Source organism: Hippoglossus stenolepis, chromosome 22 (assembly GCF_022539355.2).
Source record: "Hippoglossus stenolepis isolate QCI-W04-F060 chromosome 22, HSTE1.2, whole genome shotgun sequence".
NCBI lineage: Eukaryota > Metazoa > Chordata > Actinopteri > Pleuronectiformes > Pleuronectidae > Hippoglossus > Hippoglossus stenolepis.
The window spans coordinates 11045491-11063646 of NC_061504.1; the positions used below are offsets into that span (position 1 = coordinate 11045491).

Sequence of the window (18156 nt, forward strand, 5' to 3'; positions counted from 1 at the left end):
GCAACTGACCATTCACAAGTTGGTCTCAGCAGTTTACGAACTATCACCCAGGACTGAGGGGTCTGACTCAAACAAACTACGTTTTCATATGTGAACCCAGTTTTGACCATGCTACATCCAGTTTAAAAGTCTTTCGCCCAACGTGGGGCTCGAACCCACGACCCTGAGATTAAGAGTCTCATGCTCTACCGACTGAGCTAGCCGGGCTATATTAATACTACAGAGGCGTGGCCAAAGACATGTCTTAACATACTCGTAACTCATACTGGCATCGAAGAGTAATGTTTCTGGTTTAGGACGAGTGGGTGTTATGTGTTTAAGTGTATTTCAGGCACTGGATTTTGTGTCAACACATGTAGAACTATGTTAGAAGAGCAGGCCACTCTGCTGTGAACTGTCCATGACATTTGGAAAGATGGTTTCAAATGGAGCCAGAGACCAAAGGTCAACCAACGTACCCAAGATTAGAAGCTTTAACAATTGGGCTAGCTATACAACCAACGCATCATATTTTAGCCTCCCACATTCCCCTTCATTTCATCTTTTGATCCGTTCTTTGTATTTTCCTCCTTATCCTCTCTTTTCGAAACACATTTTTGGCATTGATTTTTGTTGATGAATGTCCGAAGAAATCTGGAGTAAATAACACATAAAGCATTGGACAAATGTGTGTGCTCCTCCAAAATTTAGTTGGAGAAAGAAAGATAGAAATAAAGGACAGAGAGACAGAAATAAATAAAGAAAATAGAGTTTAGTTGAAGAGGATAAGCTGTGTTGACAGTGTGTCTGATCTCTGATCTCTATAAAACGGCCTTACTACATCTAAATCTCTCAACCCTCCTGCAAACACGCCGTCTTTTCTTTGTCTCCTCCTCTCTTCCTCCGCATCTTAGAGCTCTTTTTCTGAATAATCCCCAAAGTTTCTCCCTTCTCCCTCTCTTTATCTCTCTTGTCTCTCATACACAGTACTTTCTATGATTAAGATTCTGTCTTATACCTAACACTCCACTCCTTTGTCTCTCGTCCTCCCTTTCTTTAATGAGATATTTTTCATGTTGATTTTAAGTCTATCTCTCCTCAGCAGACACAGTATTTCATTTATTTTCTTCTCTCTCTCTCTCACTTTCTCGACTCTTGAGCTTCTTAACATGCCTTTGTATCCGTGACTAATTCTCTCTCCTGTTCTATTCCTCTCTACAAAATGTTCTTATTTCCATATATTTCCTTAAACTCCCCTTTTCTCATTGTTCCTTGTCTAGTTTGCTAGTTTCTTTTGTATGTTAGTTTTTTATTCATGGTTTTGTTCCCTGTACTGATGTTTTGTATATAATTTCTGCAGCAGATTTTTTACATTGTGCATTGTGCCATTTTCTTATTGTTATGAATGCATCTGACTAAATCAAAATCCTCCTACGTTTCTTCGTTTACAAAGTATAGCTGCAGAAGATATCCAAACCCAGTTTTGACAATGCTACTTCCAATTTAAAAGTCATGCGCCCAACGTGGGGCTCGAACCCACGACCCTGAGATTAAGAGTCTCATGCTCTACCGACTGAGCTAGCCGGGCTACATGCTAGTACCTCAGAGGGGCCCAACTTCTAAAAATGAGTTACAACCACACGCCTGTTAAGCCTATTGATGAATAATAGGAATGGGCATTAAGAGAAATGGTAAAATTTTAGGATGAATTTGAATAAACTGTGTGACCCCTTGTCGATCCGTTAGCCAGCAAGCTAACGATCTTACTAACTGGCACTTAGAAAGCAGTTAGCAGACTTGTTAGCTTGAAAAGCTTTATTTTCCTCTTTGTTGAATGAAATGATGGACGGTCCTGAGTACAAAATGTCAGGGAGGGGGAAGGCGAGGGGAGGAGAAGGAGGGAAAGAGCAGGAGGGAAAGAGCAAGAGAAGAACAAAGAGAAATGACAGAAGAAGAAATTAACGCCTCTTCCTCCTCCTTCTCTCTGTCCTATTCTAATTCTCCCGTCCTGCCTTTCTTTACATCTTCCCCTTTTCTCTAATTGTCAGGAACGCTGACCTCAGCTCGCTTGTTTCCATGCCAACTATCTCACTTAATCTAATCATCACACCATTATTTCTTCTCCTGCTCCCTCATTGTTCACCTCTCATTCTTCTCCCTATCCCCCCCCCTCCATCTATCCTTACTGTGGCTCCGCTGTAACCCGCTGACAACGTAGAGAATGAGAAACAAACGAGGAAGGGGGGGGAAACTGCTGAGTCATGCCTAGCAGAAAATTATTTCATCGTTACAAGGCTCCGGGGGATATTAGATGAGTATATTGTTTCGTCTTTCCCTCCAGCGGTGAAAGAGGAACCTTTGTTGATATCTGTGGAATTATCAATAATGAAAAGTTGCTGAGTCACGGCTGGACAAGAACTATTTCATCACGAGCCAAAATTTGATTTGCTTTCTTTTCCAGTTTCTCCGACAACAGCAGAAAGTTGTTGATAAGTGGGAAATTACAAATGACAATGAAAAGTGTCAGAGCTGAGCGCTGAGGGGGGATGTTTCGTTTTGAGACGTCTCTGTGGAGCAATAAATTAGATTAGAGCCACATTTTTTCTCTTTTGCCAGTAACTGGAGAGGTCATGAGAATAATAAACAAGTATTGAGGAACCCTAAAGTTTTGGGGGGGAGGACAGGGGGACAGGGGGACAAAACCACCCCCCAATAAAATCCCTAAATAAGCAATGAGAAACATGACAAAAATAGATTATTTTCAAGTGCATTTAATCTATAAAATACATTGTTTGCAAATGTCTTACCAAAGCAGCCCTCAGATTTTCCCAACTAATATGGGGCAGCAGTGTTTCCAAACCCCTACATGGTAGGTGCTCGAAACTATGGCAGTAAGTAGAACACAAACCTCCGCCAAGGCCCAATCGTCCCCTTAAATTCAATCAAGCTGCACCAATTTGCACACACTCATAGATATCATCCAACAAATAGACAGGGGTGAAAACATAACCTCCTTGGTGATGGTAACTAAAACATAGAAGTGCGCAAAAGTGTAGCCAAAGTCTGGCCATATTTTATGTAAACCTGCTTTTTGGATCTGTGACGAACAGCTAGTTTACTGTTCCCTGTCTATTTTGTGAGTTTTGTCTTTCGGTGAGGTCGGTTAAGAGTGCTGTGGGTTTGGTAAAAATAATATCGAACCATGAATGTGGGAAATACCACTAGAGTCAAAGTCTTTAGAAGTGTCCATATAACAGCCAGGCCTCACACAGGTGGGGATGAATGGCTGCAGCCACACATACACCACCTGTAAATGTTAACCACATGTGTCTGCTGCAGGAGGGGCAGTAGCATACTTTCACCTCCCCCCCCTCTTCTCTCACTTGTTCCATTTCATGAATTATTACAGTCCCTCCCTCCTCTCTTTGCTTCCACACCCTCTTCAACACAATATTCTCTCTCTCACACTTTCTCATGGTTTTAGCCTCCGTCTCTTCACAACACTGTTGCAGAAAATAAAAAACAAGTATCAAAGTGAGGAGGAGGCAGACGGTGAGAAAGACATGAGGAGCAGCGTGAGGAGAGCTGAGGTCACCTTGATCTACAGCATCCTGCCGACACTTCAGCTGCGGGGCCGAAGGTCAACACGCAGGAAACACTTTGAGGGTCACACACCTATTCTGTAACACACATGTTTTTATATTTATCTAGTATAAATGCTGCAAATGTAGAGATTTCCTTTGGGAGGATCCATCGTTTTTTCTGTCTCTTCTAAATAAATGTGGATATCTGTCATGTTACAGAACACACTGCAACAACACAATACTGTACTGATAAAATAACTCACTAGATGGTTCAAAGTAATTACATCTGCCAAGGTATTAATGTTTCATCAGCGTTTATTTGTTTGTTAGCAGGATAACACAAAAACTACTGGATGTATTTCCGTGATGATTTCCTTATTTGATGAAAGTATGGGTCAGGGAAGAACCCATTAAAGTTTGGTGCAGATCCAGAGCAAGAAGCTGATCTAGGATTGTTTTTCTTATTTTTTATCATTATGAGATAGGGTGTTTTGCAACTTTTTGGGGGGAATTTCTAAGGAAATAATTCTGCACCATAACTCACCGTCATGTTCTGAAGGCAAATTAAGAACAGACCTGAGACGTCAGCAGCTTCTGGGCTCTCGCGCAGGAGCCATCAATTCAAAAAAACACTCAGTGTGAACTTGGATTGACTGACGAGTGATGGCCGTTGAAGAAACAATCACAGAGAAACTTAAAAAACAGCAGTGTTGATTGTGCATGAAATGGATACAAGAGAAACACATTTATGATACTTGAAAAGCCCAAGTAGGTTGCTAACTCATACATAATTAATCTAAAATGATTTCTTTGTGTTTGCAGTTGACGTATTTGGTCCTATGGCAACTAGAGTACATGCAACAATATTCACTTTCAATTTCATATCACAATGCTGTCTGGGTCCGTCTGCCAGGCATGTTATCAGTGAGTCAGAGTGTGTGTGTGTGTCACACTGAATGAGCCAGCTAAAAATACTACACCAGCTTCAGCTCACTGTAAGATTAGACTGAACACACACACACTCACAGAGGGGAATATCGAGGAAGTCCCCGCTGTGATCCATCGTTGAGGGACAGAAAATTATGACACCACAGAGAGAGAGGAGAGAGGGACCAAGACGAGAGCCGAACCACTTGCACCCTTGCAATCGCACACACTCACGACACACACACCGACACATACACACAGCGCAGCAGACAGTGGAGTCTCTGTGTTGTCAGTAACCACCTCCGAGACCCTGAAGTGTCATAAATGACTTCAAACAGGATGAACAGGGTGACGACGGGATGAGGGAGGAAGAGAGAGCGGAGTGATGCATGTTATAATGACTTCATTTGACACAACACTCACTGCTTCACTCTTAAACCCCAGTTCAAACACTCTCTGGCTGCTCACACACAGATTTAGCTCTTTCTTGCACGAGCCACATTTATCTGAGTCCTCGTGAGCTTTTTCCACCCATTAAGTGGATTTTTGGCAAAAAATCGCGCACTGGAAATCTCGTGCAACAACAGAGGTGCTAGATGTTATCTAATTCAGCAGCTCTGAGGATGAAAACTCAATTATGGTCACTGAACAGCACTTCAATTTCAGAGTTTAAATCAAGACAATAAAAAAGTTCTGCAGTCACTCTCTAATTTGTATTTATTGTGTGTCATAATCATGTCAGCGTGTTTGGCAATTTTTGTTCCCATGCATGTACAGGAGGTGGAAAACAAACTGAGTGTAGCCCCAGTTTTAACAAGTTAAGGCCAAGTGGAAAGCAAATTCTAAATTTGCCAAGGTAACAGTTTAAGCTACTATAAGTGCATGTTAAAGTTGTGTACATGTAATATGTGCGATGGATGGAAGGATGATAAGATGAAATATAAAAGGCAGGCAGAGGCACAGAGGAGAAAACAATGAGGAAGAAACTCTACCAAAATCCCAGAAGGCTCATCCACCAAGGGGTTGGTTAGTTTACTAGAGCCACGTGTGTGTGTGTGAATAGACCTCTGTGTGGAACCACAGAGACATTTGGCCATGTTTATATCCTTGTTTTTGGCCTGGGTCAGTGTGCACATATCAGGGTGTGCACACATATTTGTGTAAGTGTATGCATACCAGCAAAGTGGCGTGCACGGTCCTGTGTATTTATGTGTTTGAGTATACAGTACGGGGACAGAAAATCTATATGATGTGAACATGTATACAAATCCATATGAACAAATACATATGGGAGAGTTATCACCAAAGATTTGTAGAACATTTTAACTGTGTGTGTGTGTGTGTTGAGAGAATTTGATATCATTTCGACAAGCAATCTGTACATTCATAAGTCCAAGCATGATTCCTCCCAAGAAAGTGCTGCAGCTAAAAATCCTTGCCCTGCATTGTCTAAAGTGTGGCAGTACTTGAGACAGACACCCACCAATCACATCAGTAACACTGCTCTGCACAAGCACTTGAAGTGAAAGCACCAGAGCGCTTTGTAAAGACGGCAAAAACACAGCAAAGCACTAAAACATCTGTTTAAGTTTTTACGTGTTAAATGTGTATCCATTAGTAGAAGTAACTGGTTCATTCTAAATGTTTGTTCCTCAGCAGTAATTATCTGCTGTTTTCTAAAAAACCTTGCCTATGATACGAGTGTGTGGGAGGACCATGCCTCACCTAACACTGTTTTTCAGCTGCTTTATATTTTTAATTTGTGGCCATTAATGCTGAGAAAATGGCTTGAACTGTTGTTAGAGTCTGGAAATCATGTGAGAGGTTGTTTCAATGAAGAAAACCAGTAACACCACAGTCCCAAGCATATGGACAATTTCCAACAGGCCTGTTTAGAACAGGTGCTGCACTTTCTCATCGTCCACTTGGATGTCAGCGTGTGTGTGTGTGTACTAATCACAGCACAGTAATCATACCTGCTGTTTGAGCTGCTGAACCAGACTGTCCTTCTCCCTCTTGAGAGAGGCCACCTCCTCCTGGGTTTTCTTCTTCTTGGACGAGGAGAGCTCCAGCAGGGCGATGTTGGCGTCTTTCTCACTTATTGCTGCCAGCAGCGCCTCTTGCCTGCAAAAAGAAAAATCACACATTCGAATTAACACATTTTAATTTAGCACTGCTTTCAGACATGTACTAATTTGATTTGATTAAATTTGATGTACAAAAAAATCTGATGAAGGCTTTTTCAGCTTTTTCTTGCTCACTCAGAGACACATTGTAGCGTTTGTTCCCCAAAAACATATTCATCCACATCTATCTAGACAGTTTTGGATTTATTGTCCTATGTTTTGAGATTTTCTGCTTCCTCTGTGACACTCTTCCTGCCACCTCCCTCGTAATGAGGTGGAGACAGAAAGATCCCAGAGAAGGACATCTAAGAGGAAACCAAAACTATCTGCATGGCTGGATACCAATTTGGGTGTACTTTAATGTTATGGTGAACCCATGGCGTGTCAACAAATGTAGGAAAAGTCCTCTTAATTGGAGCACAGCATTGTGATTTAGAAGGATAAAATTGGTGTATTTTTGCAGAAATATGAGGATTGCTGGTGGTCAAGTATGACGCACACCATGTAATCAAGACGTCCCCAGTTCATTTATGGTGGGGATCTTATGTCATATGTATAATCTTTCTCTTCCTTGGTTTCCCTCCACACCATCTATCCCACCATAGAAAAAAAAACCAAACACATCAGTAAAAAAAAATCCAAAACATTTGCATGTAGTGCAGCTTTTACTTTGTCCTCTCTGCAGGGAGAATAACAAACTTTCCATTAATGTACAGACAGAGACTCTGAAGTCTGGTCTTATTTATGAAATGACCAGACTGCATATCTGTAAGTCTTGGGGCTGAATAGAATATACACTATCTATCTATATGAGTACACACTCTTATGTATAGACGTCTCTGGCTCATTCTTTCCATACTCCTCTCCTGCTTGTCTCTCTCTATCTCGTCCCCCTGTCATAATGGTCGGGCTGACAGATAGATAGCATTCCATGTGGTCAGGGAGCAACAAGCCGCATCCCATCCGCCACAGATCTGGCTGAGCCGCCGCTGAGACACCCCAGGCTCTGATTTCTCAAAATTCTATCCGTTCTCCAGAGAGAGAATCTAAATCACAGTGGTTTTCCCCACAATCCCACAGGGATTAACTGGCCACACACACTCACACACACACACTCACAAAAACAACGATGCAAACATATCACATATGAGTCAACAAATATATAACATCTCTGTCTGTTGCTCTGAATGTTTGCAATTCGGTAAAATATGGAGGGTGACTTTCAAAAACAGGATTCAGACACTGCTCTGTACTTACAGACACACATGTAGACAAATGTATGGCACAGACACACTCACAAATCCATACGTGACGCAGACAGAGCCATCTGTCATTTACATTTTTGACATGCCGTTTGTTGTTCACCTTCCGTCTTTACTCAGGACAAAATTACACTGTCTCTCTCACATATAACTACACACACGCACATACACAGATACATTGGTGCAGAGAGGAATGCAGAGATGAGAGCATCTGAATGAAGATTACATGTTTGGTGAAGTGAAGACTCACAGATTCTTTGCCGAGGCTCACTGACCACACTGTCAGTGTGCACGTGTCCCATCATGCATCTGCACTGCTGCAGTCTTGTCAGAGGCAGCTGAACAACTTCAGACTACATCAATTCCCCGGGGACGTCTGGTCACTGTCAGACTCCTCAAAAGACGTATTTGTGAAAGACTTTCCCAGTTTGTGAATATGAGGCAACTACTTCAAAGATTTATTATCTTGTACCTTTATACTAAAGCGTCCAGTATAACAGACCTTAATATTTCTATCATTTGTCAATAATAAATATTTGAAAATAAAAAATGTTGTACAACACCAAAGAAGGAAATCCAAAGAGAATTCAAGGGTTTATGGTGTTTTGGTTTCAACAAGATTGTGGGACACTGTTAACACTGTCACTGTCTTTCTTTTTCAGACAAACACTGGTGCGGGGACACGCACGGACGCACACACACATACACATACAGATAAGCTAATGGAACATTCGTCTTGTTAAAGCTAACAGTGCATCCAGTTTTATACCATATCTGAGAGTTACCTGCCAGCACATGGCGCTAATAAACCCCAGTGATAAAATGATATTTATTCCAGATGCACTCGTCTCATTCGGGGCCTCTCCATGGTGCTCCCTTCATCTCACACACTTAAAACACTCTCTGCTCGGCCTTCTCAGCTTGCAGAGCTAAACACACGCTTACGACAAGTGCTGGTTGTGGCTACTGCTGTTGCTATGTGATCATTAAAAAAAAAACATTCTTAAGTGCAGCACTCTTTAGCTAAATCTTTATTAAAGATAAGGCGACTGTCAGAGGGCACTTTAAAACATAGCATGCTCTCAGCGGTGCTGGTAGTGCGTCCTCCCAGTTGAAAATAACAAAAGCAACGAAGCCAGCGCTGTGCGGAGGAAACGCTCCCAGTGGATGCGCTGCCTTAGATCTGCAACTTTGCTTTCAAGTCCTTCCTTTGTGAAGCTATATAGAGAGCAAAGTAGGATAAAGGAAGGTCTGCTAACAGTAAGTGAAGAATAAAAGCTTGTAATCTCTTATCTCTCATACTTACTCGTCCCAGCAGCACCTCTGGTCTTATTTGTAGTGGTACTTATGCACTGCATATCCAAGAATGACTTATTTATTTCAGAAGTGTGACACATTTGTCTCAAGATTGTGTGTTTATAAGGTCTGTTTAGGGTCTCTAACCATCGGATGTTAGCTTTGCATGCACTGTATCACAAACTGGACCAAACACCCACCAACACACGCTAACATCTGGCTGTTTTCTTCACAGGGAAAAGGGTACAAACATCTTTCAGTCCCAGATGGAATGACTCGGCAGTTGTCATGGATACTTATCAGCTCCAGCTCTGATTGCCAGTGATGGAAACTTGATGCCCTGTTTTGTGTGTGTGTTTGTAAACCATCAATTATATAAAGATGGAAGACAAGCCAGCTCCTCAGAAGTGAAGCGAAATTGTCCTGATCGCCCCCTGGTGGCTGGCTATGCTATAGGTGGTGTAAAATTGGTGTAAGATGCGATCATAGAGAGTACTTAGATGGTGGAGCTTGGGGTCCCAAAGTAGGGGGCTACATTGGAAAATGTTGGATCATCGCAACCAGTAACGCAATGCCATCAATCAACACGCTCGATTGACGAGTCACTGTAAAAGTTCATAGAGAACTTGCACCAGACGGAATATCATTTCAAACAGGTGGTGATGGAGGTGACTAGTAAAACAGCCACACATTTATATAGACTTTTCACAGGTTATTGAAAATTTAACAAGTGTCCCTTTCAACTTCTATTCTCTCCCCACTTCCCCCACACTTTTTTAGTCTCTCTCTAACTCATTCTCCATCAGTATCTCTCGCCCACCCTGCCTTCCTCCTCTTCCTCTTCACCCCCACTCCTCCGTCGTCACTCCTCCTATCTCTCCACCTCCTCTCTCCCTCCGCCTGTAAAGAAGACAAGGAGGAATTCTTTCCGTCGTTCGGCAGTCGTGTGCCATGATGTCATTGCCGTGGTGACAAGGCAGACAGTAAGCAGAAACACGCAACCACGCCAGGCACCTGACCCCAACCCCAACACACACACACACACACTTGGAGGCTCTCGCTCCATCCTAAGACCACTTAAGGCCCCTCGCTTTATCAGAAACACTAAAGCCTGGTCTTAGATCACTCACATATTTCACACACACACACACACACACACACACACACACACACACACACACACACACACACACACACACACACACACACACACACACACACACACACACACACACACACACTAAAGCAGCTTCCTGTGTGTGCTGCGTTGTCTCTTTCATGCTGTAACACTTTACTGCAATCTACAGTGTGCGTGTGTGTGTGTGTGTGTGTGTGTGTGTGTGTGTAGGTGTCTTACAGTGATAAGTGTATGTCTCTGTTATGACAGCATGTGTTTCTATGTGTGTCTTTGTGCTTATAAGGATGTACTTATAAGTCAAGTGTGTGTGTGTGCATGTTCGCAGGTTGTCTACGAGTATTCAAGGCTTATTTCTGTGCATTTGTATGTGTAAAATTGAAGTGTGTGTGACTGTGTGTGTGTAAAGTAGATTCAGTCCTGTGTGACATTGGCCAGTCTCTGTCTAAGACAAACACAGAGCTATTTTAGAAATAATCCCCCCTCTCTCTCCTCTCTGTTTCCGACTGAACAAAGCAGCCCCTCCATTGTTTTCGGTGACACTGTCTGCTCTGGTTACACAGGGGGCCGCTTGTAGGACGCCAGAGTTTACTCTTTAACCCCTGTAGGACGTGGTGCGTGTCTAGCTCGACCTCATTTTTGCAAGGGGCGGTTTCGCGCCGCACGCTGACCTTCAGAGAAACATTTCCCCAAACGTTTTTAAATGCTACATATACGACGAGGAAGTTGTTTCCCCCCGAAACCAACTCAACCCATTTCAGACCAATTCTGAGAGAATGATTGAGTTTTGAGGTGAGTGAAATCAGCGGGTTCAGTTAAAAAAATGCAGTTCTGTGATAATTATATTTACTTTAATCATGAGCGATGCAAGCTTTGGTTTGCTTTATACAAAAACAGACAGAACGGGTTGCAGGAATTGTTATTTATCGGTTTCATGCAGTGATTAAAGGAGTCTGGATCTGGACACAATATCACAAGATCTGCCGAGGAAAGTGATCACAATTTTGGAGCATGGGTGCTGTTGGTAAGCATGGAGAGCATCGTAAAACAACCAGCAACAAATAAGCTGAAATCACCTGAAAACTAGACTCAGTCTTTGTACTGTGAGACACCTTTCTGGAGCTCAACGTCCCTCTGGACAATTGCTTGAATTTAATCTTTGACCGAAAACATGCTGACTCAAGAAAAGATAATTCAAGATGTAGAGGGATTCTTAAAAGATGACAGGAGAGGGGAGTGAGGGGCGGCCACCTGGATATAAGCTGAGGTCAGATCAACCTTAGCTGTGTCGTCTGGGGAGGGGGGGGGGGAGATACATGATATATAAATCTATAAATATATATTTAAAAAAGATGACAACACTGAGGATGTGTCCAGAAGATCACAATAGACAGTATCTTCTGCAAATAAAATTATTTGTTTATACACCATTAAGGGCATTTTCAGTTTTTTCTTAAAAAGTTGAAAAAGAAAAGGATGAAAAGAGAGAGAGAGAGAGAGAGAGTGATAGCCGGGAATATTCTTTTCAAAGTGAATAGGAGAAAAAGGTGATTTTAGAACGAGAAAAGAGCTGAGGAGAGATGAGAAGACTGAGATACAGGAGGGCACAGCTGGCTCTCAGTGGTAGCTAATGCTGCCTGGAGGCACACACACACACGCTAACACAAACACACAAACACACACACATGCACAGTAGCTCAAATCTGATTCATCCAGTTATTTTTTTTCTTTCTCCTGAAACTTTCTCTTTCTCTCTCTCACACACACCTCAATGGCTCTGGTGTTCATGACTCTGCATCATCTGCTTGTATGTGTGGAGATAAAATTAAACCATTTCTGATTCCTACCTCTGTTTTCACCACCACCCTCTCTCACACTCACTGCACACACACACGTGCGCACACACACACACACACACACACACACACACACACACACACACACACACACACACACACACACACACACACACACACACTTTAGTTTATGGGTCTCCAGAGTGGGCCCCTGCAGAGTAATATTTTTCTCTCAGCTGACAGCTTCTGTCCTAGGGCAGACAACTAGCCAGCACCGGGCCTCGATCCTACTCTCATCTACACCACGGTGACTCACTCTTTCTCTGCCTTATACACACACACACGAAGCCACACGCACACACACACGCACACACACATGTTGAAGGTGTAAACTGCCGCTGATGCCTCACAGCTTCAAATAGTGAGAGAAAGGTACCGAAGTAAGAAACTAAGCGAGAGGAATGAAGCTAGAGGCCTCTCTCTTTAAATTTTAACCATCTTCGAACACACACACACAGACACACATACACACACAGGCCTTTATGGCTCTACGAGGGAAAAGAGAGCAATGAATACACAGATCAGAGCAGGTTTTATGAAACATTTGTTCGTGCTGGCCTGCCATATGTGCAGCATCAAAGCAATGATAGCCAATAAAGCCTTGGTTTATAGTAAACCATCTACTGCTGCTCTCCGTCAGGCAAACGCACCAACACAAAGCTACGTCGGATCATAACAGCAGTTGTTTGAGAAAATTATTGACACCTTCCGCCGTTGTTATGGGCATTGAAAACGTTAAGATTGCTCTTGAGGGGCTACATGAAACACATGAAAGGGATAATGGTACAATTGAAATACAGGGTAATGATAAAATGAGTATCAATAATTACAGTTAATGGCCTCTTCTGCTTTTATTCATTGCCAAAAGCCAAAATGTGTTGGTGATCTGGAAACTTTACTTGTTTATTATGACGAAGGAGGCCGGGAAACAGTGATTTGCATAGTGTCGGACAGCAGCCAGGTCGTGATTTGGCAGAAGATTTGTTTTATCTTTGACAAAGGCTCCTTAGATTAAAGTAGCCCGTTGTATAATGTATAATAACACAATGAGAACAGCAGGGTTTTTTGGGTGAGATCTTTCTGAAAGCTGACTCTGTGTGTGTGTGTGTGTGTGTGTGTGTGTGTGTGTGTGTGTGTGGTAACCCTATAGTGGAAGTGGGTCAGAGATGCTGGACATAAATGATTTAGTATGGAGAGAGATGAATGAGAGACCATCAGAGAGAATTGGAAAAAGTGAGAGAGCGAAAAAGAGAGTTAGGGAAATAGGTTAAAGCTGGTGCACAGGGTGTGTGTGTGTGTGTGTGTGTGTGTGTGTGTGTGTGTGTGTGTGTGTGTGTGTGTGTGTGTGTGTGTGTGTGTGTGTGTGTGTGTGTGTGTGTGTGTTTGAGAGGGAGAGAAAAGCTCCCTCAAGGAGCTGTTGTACATCAGAGAGGCTTAAAGAAAAACAGCAAGAAGGCTTACACTCACACACTCACACACACACACACACACACATTGACAGAAAGAAACAGCACTGACAGGAAAGGGAATAAAATAACTGGAGGATTTGGAGGGAAAACAAATCAAAGAGACGTGAAGGGGGAGAGAGGAACGGATAGAGGGAGGGAGGGATGGAGTAAAGGAAAAGGGAGGCCGAGAGACAAAGGCAGTAAGAGGATGAGGAGTGAGAGAGAGGGAGAGAGAGAGAGACAGAGGAGGGCAGGTGGGACTACTGCATGACAGAATGAGGATCTGTTCTTGACACATTTCCCCTTTTTTCTCGCTGACTTTTTTTCTCCGAAGAAACGCTGGCTTCCCTCGCTCCCTCACCTCCTTCTCTCTCTGCCGACAACTCTCTCTCACACACACACATTTAAAAACACACACTGTGACTAATAAGAAAGGTGTAAAAATGCATTATCCATGGTCTGTGGGAGTTTGCTCTTTTCATGGGACCACACACACACACACACACACACACACACACACACACACACACACACACACACACACACACACACACACACACACACACACACACACACACACACACACACACACACACACACACACACACACAAAGAAGTGTGACTAAAGATGCAGCTTTGTCTTCACTGCGGCTCTTTACAGTAAATCAATTTCTACGCCTTGCTACAGAGACCAAGACATCTGCTTACAATCTGTCAGCACAAGCTCACTCCTGTACCTTGAACCAGTCACAGAACCGGACACCTGCGACTCACACACACGTTTGTCAAAGCATCAGAGAAATGCTCCAACCGACAACATGACAGTGGCAGATATTTGAAATCATAGATATTCTCTGTTGTACACCTCAACTCTGTGATGCTTTGATTGTCAGTGGGTTCAGGCCAACAAAGGAAGCTGGATGCAACTTCACACCTTCGAAAGGTGCAGTAAAATCAAGTAAAGCTGCTTTCAGACATGCACTGAGGTCTGGACATCTTATTGGAATTTTCTGGAGGGGCTGTATGCGAGAGCGTAAATGTCCAAGTCGGACGCTTCTGATGTTTTCGGGAACGTTTCCTGCCAGCCCCCTAGTACAATGTGCGGAAAATGTCTGAGCGAGTGTGAGGACACAGCAGGAAAACTCCCACAGAGCAAGTGGGCGTGTTGATGACGTCTCTAACGCACGATGGATGCAGAAGAGCAAAAAATGTATAATAAGAATACGAATATCTCAGGATGAAAAAGAGGTAGCATACACACAGAGGACACAAGAGCTGAACATAATGAAAACGCAGAAAGAGAGAGAAAGAGCGTCAAGGGTTAGTGTTACACTATTAACTGTAAAATTAAACATGTGCATATCTTGCACAATACTTCCAATTTCTCGATAATATTAGATATTAAAAAATGATTTATACATGAGAAATTATTGAGTAACGAATATAAACAATAATCTCAGGCCAACAATTAAAGCACCATACCACTGGCTTTGCATTTTGGGTAGATTTACAACAAGTCACATTTACTTTCATCTGTCTAAGATTGAACCTAACAAGGCCAAAACTGCTTCCTGATTTTGTTTTATTGCAGTGAAGCTTCTACATTTCAACAGTAATTTTCACTGTCTTTAACAGCTAAAATCTCAAGTTTCAGAGCAAGATAAAATCTAAACGACTGACTTAATTCTCATAGTTTTGATGAAACTTGAACAAAGTCTACTGTTAATATTTTAGGTGTTTCATTTAATTCATCATGTATGATTACGTGCTCAGTTTCTTTGCTCGCCGACTTCAGTGCCTCACAATGAGCCAACTTTCCGATTCAGGAGAATAAAGTCTGACGGAATCTTTACAACCTGTAATGATTGATAACTGTGATTATGTCCCTGATGAAATCGCTGTCGGGTAATAACTCCAGTTCTCACTCAATCTGATGTCTTCCTTGTTCAGTGTATCGCTCTGTCTTTTCTGTACATTTAATGAGCCAATCACAAGTCTGCCCCTGGTCCGTCCTCTTCTCCCTCTGCCTGTCTGTCTACTACACTTTTATTATTTCCAGAATAGATATGTAATCGTTTGGCAATCACAACGTACAATCAGAGGGTTTAAAAAAATAAAAAAATGCTTGTTTTGTTTTCTACTTTTTGATACATTTTCCCTCTTCATCGCTCCCTTTCCCTCTTTAATTGCTGTTTAATGATCTGTTTGACGGCCTGGCACGCACAACCTGCAATCACTTGAGGTAAACAGGCGGGTTTTTGGTTTTGCCGCATCCTTTTTTACTTTATCTGTTCTTTCTTTCCACTTGTTTCCTTTGGTTCTGATGTGTTTGGTTGCCGTCCATGTCTCTGAACATTTCCCTCTTGTTCTCGAGTCTTTGTCCTTGTTTCAAATCTCACCCCTTTTCCCTCTTTTTGGTTCAGTCGACTTCATTGGTGCAAGCGCGCTGAAATCCATATGCAGATTACACGTTAAATAAGGAGGATAACAATGTACATTATAATGCAAAAAGTCAGAACTAAAAAAGATTATCTTTCTCTGTCCCATATTCAGCTGGAGATCACTGGTTTGCGAGGCTTCAGAGACGTTCAGAAAACCCTGTTATTTAAATACAACTTCTAACTGCAGCACATCTTTTATTGCTTCTATTTTCCTGATTCCAAAATCTCCCTCAGTTGCTCACAAGGGAGAAGAGAGAGAGAGAGAGAGAGAGAAAAAAAAAATCAAAGAGGACAGAGGAAGGCAGCTCGAGACGGAGGGAAGAGGACGAGCGAGCAAGGCAAGTGCAGAGAGTGCATGAAAGATGGCGGAAAAAAGAGAGCGAGACGTGCAGCGAGGCGGCCTGATTTGAGCTCGTAGGACTAGTGTCAGAACCACGTGCCCTCTTTTTGTCACACTAAGCTTTCAACGTGTCTGACACACACACACACACACACACACACACACACACACACACACACACACACACACACACACACACACACACACACACACACCACACACACACACACACACACACACACACACACACACACAGGCACACAGGCACACAGCACAGTGTGGATTAATCTCATTGCTGTCTGAGGGGATCAAAGCGTGTCTCTGTGTTTAGTGCACCGCCATAAGCATGTGTACATGCATTTGTGTGGGAGGATGTATTTTAATGCATGTTTTTAGAAATATATTTTTATGTGTGTGAGAGTGTGAGAGAGTGTGTGTGTGTGTGTGTACGTAATTCTCCAAACATTCCTCCGGGAGTGAAAGCTTCTAAGACATCATGCTGTCTTGTCTTGTGAGTGACTGTGTGTGTGTGTGTGTGTGTGTGTGTGTGTGTGTGTGTGTGTGTGTGTGTGTGTGTGTGTGTGTGTGTGTGTGTGTGTGTGTGTGACTGTGTGTGTGTGTGTGTGTCTCGCTTTATTTTTCTGAAGGCAACATGTACTTCTATTGTTAGTGATGGGATAGCTGCTGTGTGTGTGCTCATGTGTGGGTTATTTGCACATGTAGTGATATTGTTAGTGTCGGCTGTCTGGCTGTAAGGAGCATACACACGACATACGCACACGCACGCACACACGCGACACACACACACACACACACACACACACACACACACACACACACACACACTCACCCCATTGATTAGATTCACGATGTAGTGACAAAAGTGAAGACAGAGACGAAGAGAGAAATACAGCCTTCCGGACAGAAACCACTCGATAATGACGTTTCCAGACAAATGTAGGCTGCAGAATGGAGGACAATGGATGGAAAGAGGCAAGGCAGGCAGGATGCTAGGAGCGAGAGACGAAAACAGGAGGATGGGAGAGATGGAGGACAAGGAATGCCAGAGCGAGGGATGCAGTAGAGGGAGGGACGGCAGGAATGAAGGGAGGGATGGCTCGCGGAAGGGGTGCGGGGAGAAGAGGTTTGAGGTTTGGAGAGGGAGGCTGGGAGGGAGATAAAACGGAGAACAGAGCAGCAAAGGAGAAATAAATTGAATTTATAGTGTTCACCTTGAGGCATCAGACAAGGCTCTAACGGGGCAGACGTTCTTCATTCTCTAATTGTGCACGCAATTCAAAATACAGTGCGGGTAAACAGACTTCCTGTAGTCAAGGTTGTCCAAATTCTTCCAACACCCAGCATGTGTGAGAGTGAGACAACAGGAAAAACCGCAGGGCACCTATACACACACAACTGAAAACCAAAACACTGATACTTATATGTATTTTTTTCTCCTTTAAATCTACAAAAAGATAATTTTTGATAAAATGACTCTTTTAGTCACACAGAGGACCCTGTTCCAGTTTATGCAAACAGACTTTAAAAAAATTTAAATTTGCTCAATAAATCACCCCCCCCCCGATACTTGACTATCACATGTTTCTTTCAGCCTGAGGCGGCCTCCCACATGCAGATAGAGAAACTAGATTTATTTTCCCACTACCAAAACAAACAAAAGTAATGTGACCTGTTGCTCGAGGCCTTGACCATTTGCCTCGTACCAAAAAATCATCAAGTGCCTCCACGCCCCTGTTTCTGC

At 42.8% G+C, this 18156-nt stretch overlaps 1 protein-coding gene and 2 non-coding genes across 18 annotated transcripts in view; all 3 read right to left on the bottom strand.

Annotated features, from left to right (window-relative positions):
• Positions 1-18156, bottom strand: part of LOC118101418 (ELKS/Rab6-interacting/CAST family member 1) — a 130564-nt gene that overhangs the window by 41131 nt on the left and 71277 nt on the right. For all 16 annotated transcript variants that reach the window (XR_004694533.2, XR_004694534.2, XR_004694535.2 and 13 more), the window contains one exon: positions 6467-6614. Coding sequence is in view for 11 of the 16 variants with exons in the window: in XM_047338641.1 (XP_047194597.1) it covers positions 6467-6614 (148 nt within the window). In the remaining 5 variants the exon portion in view is untranslated. The remainder of the gene's footprint in view (positions 1-6466; positions 6615-18156) is intronic.
• trnak-cuu lies at positions 135-207 on the bottom strand. The gene has a single exon. It is a non-coding gene; the product is annotated as a tRNA-Lys (tRNA).
• On the bottom strand, positions 1495-1567 carry trnak-cuu. The gene has a single exon. It is a non-coding gene; the product is annotated as a tRNA-Lys (tRNA).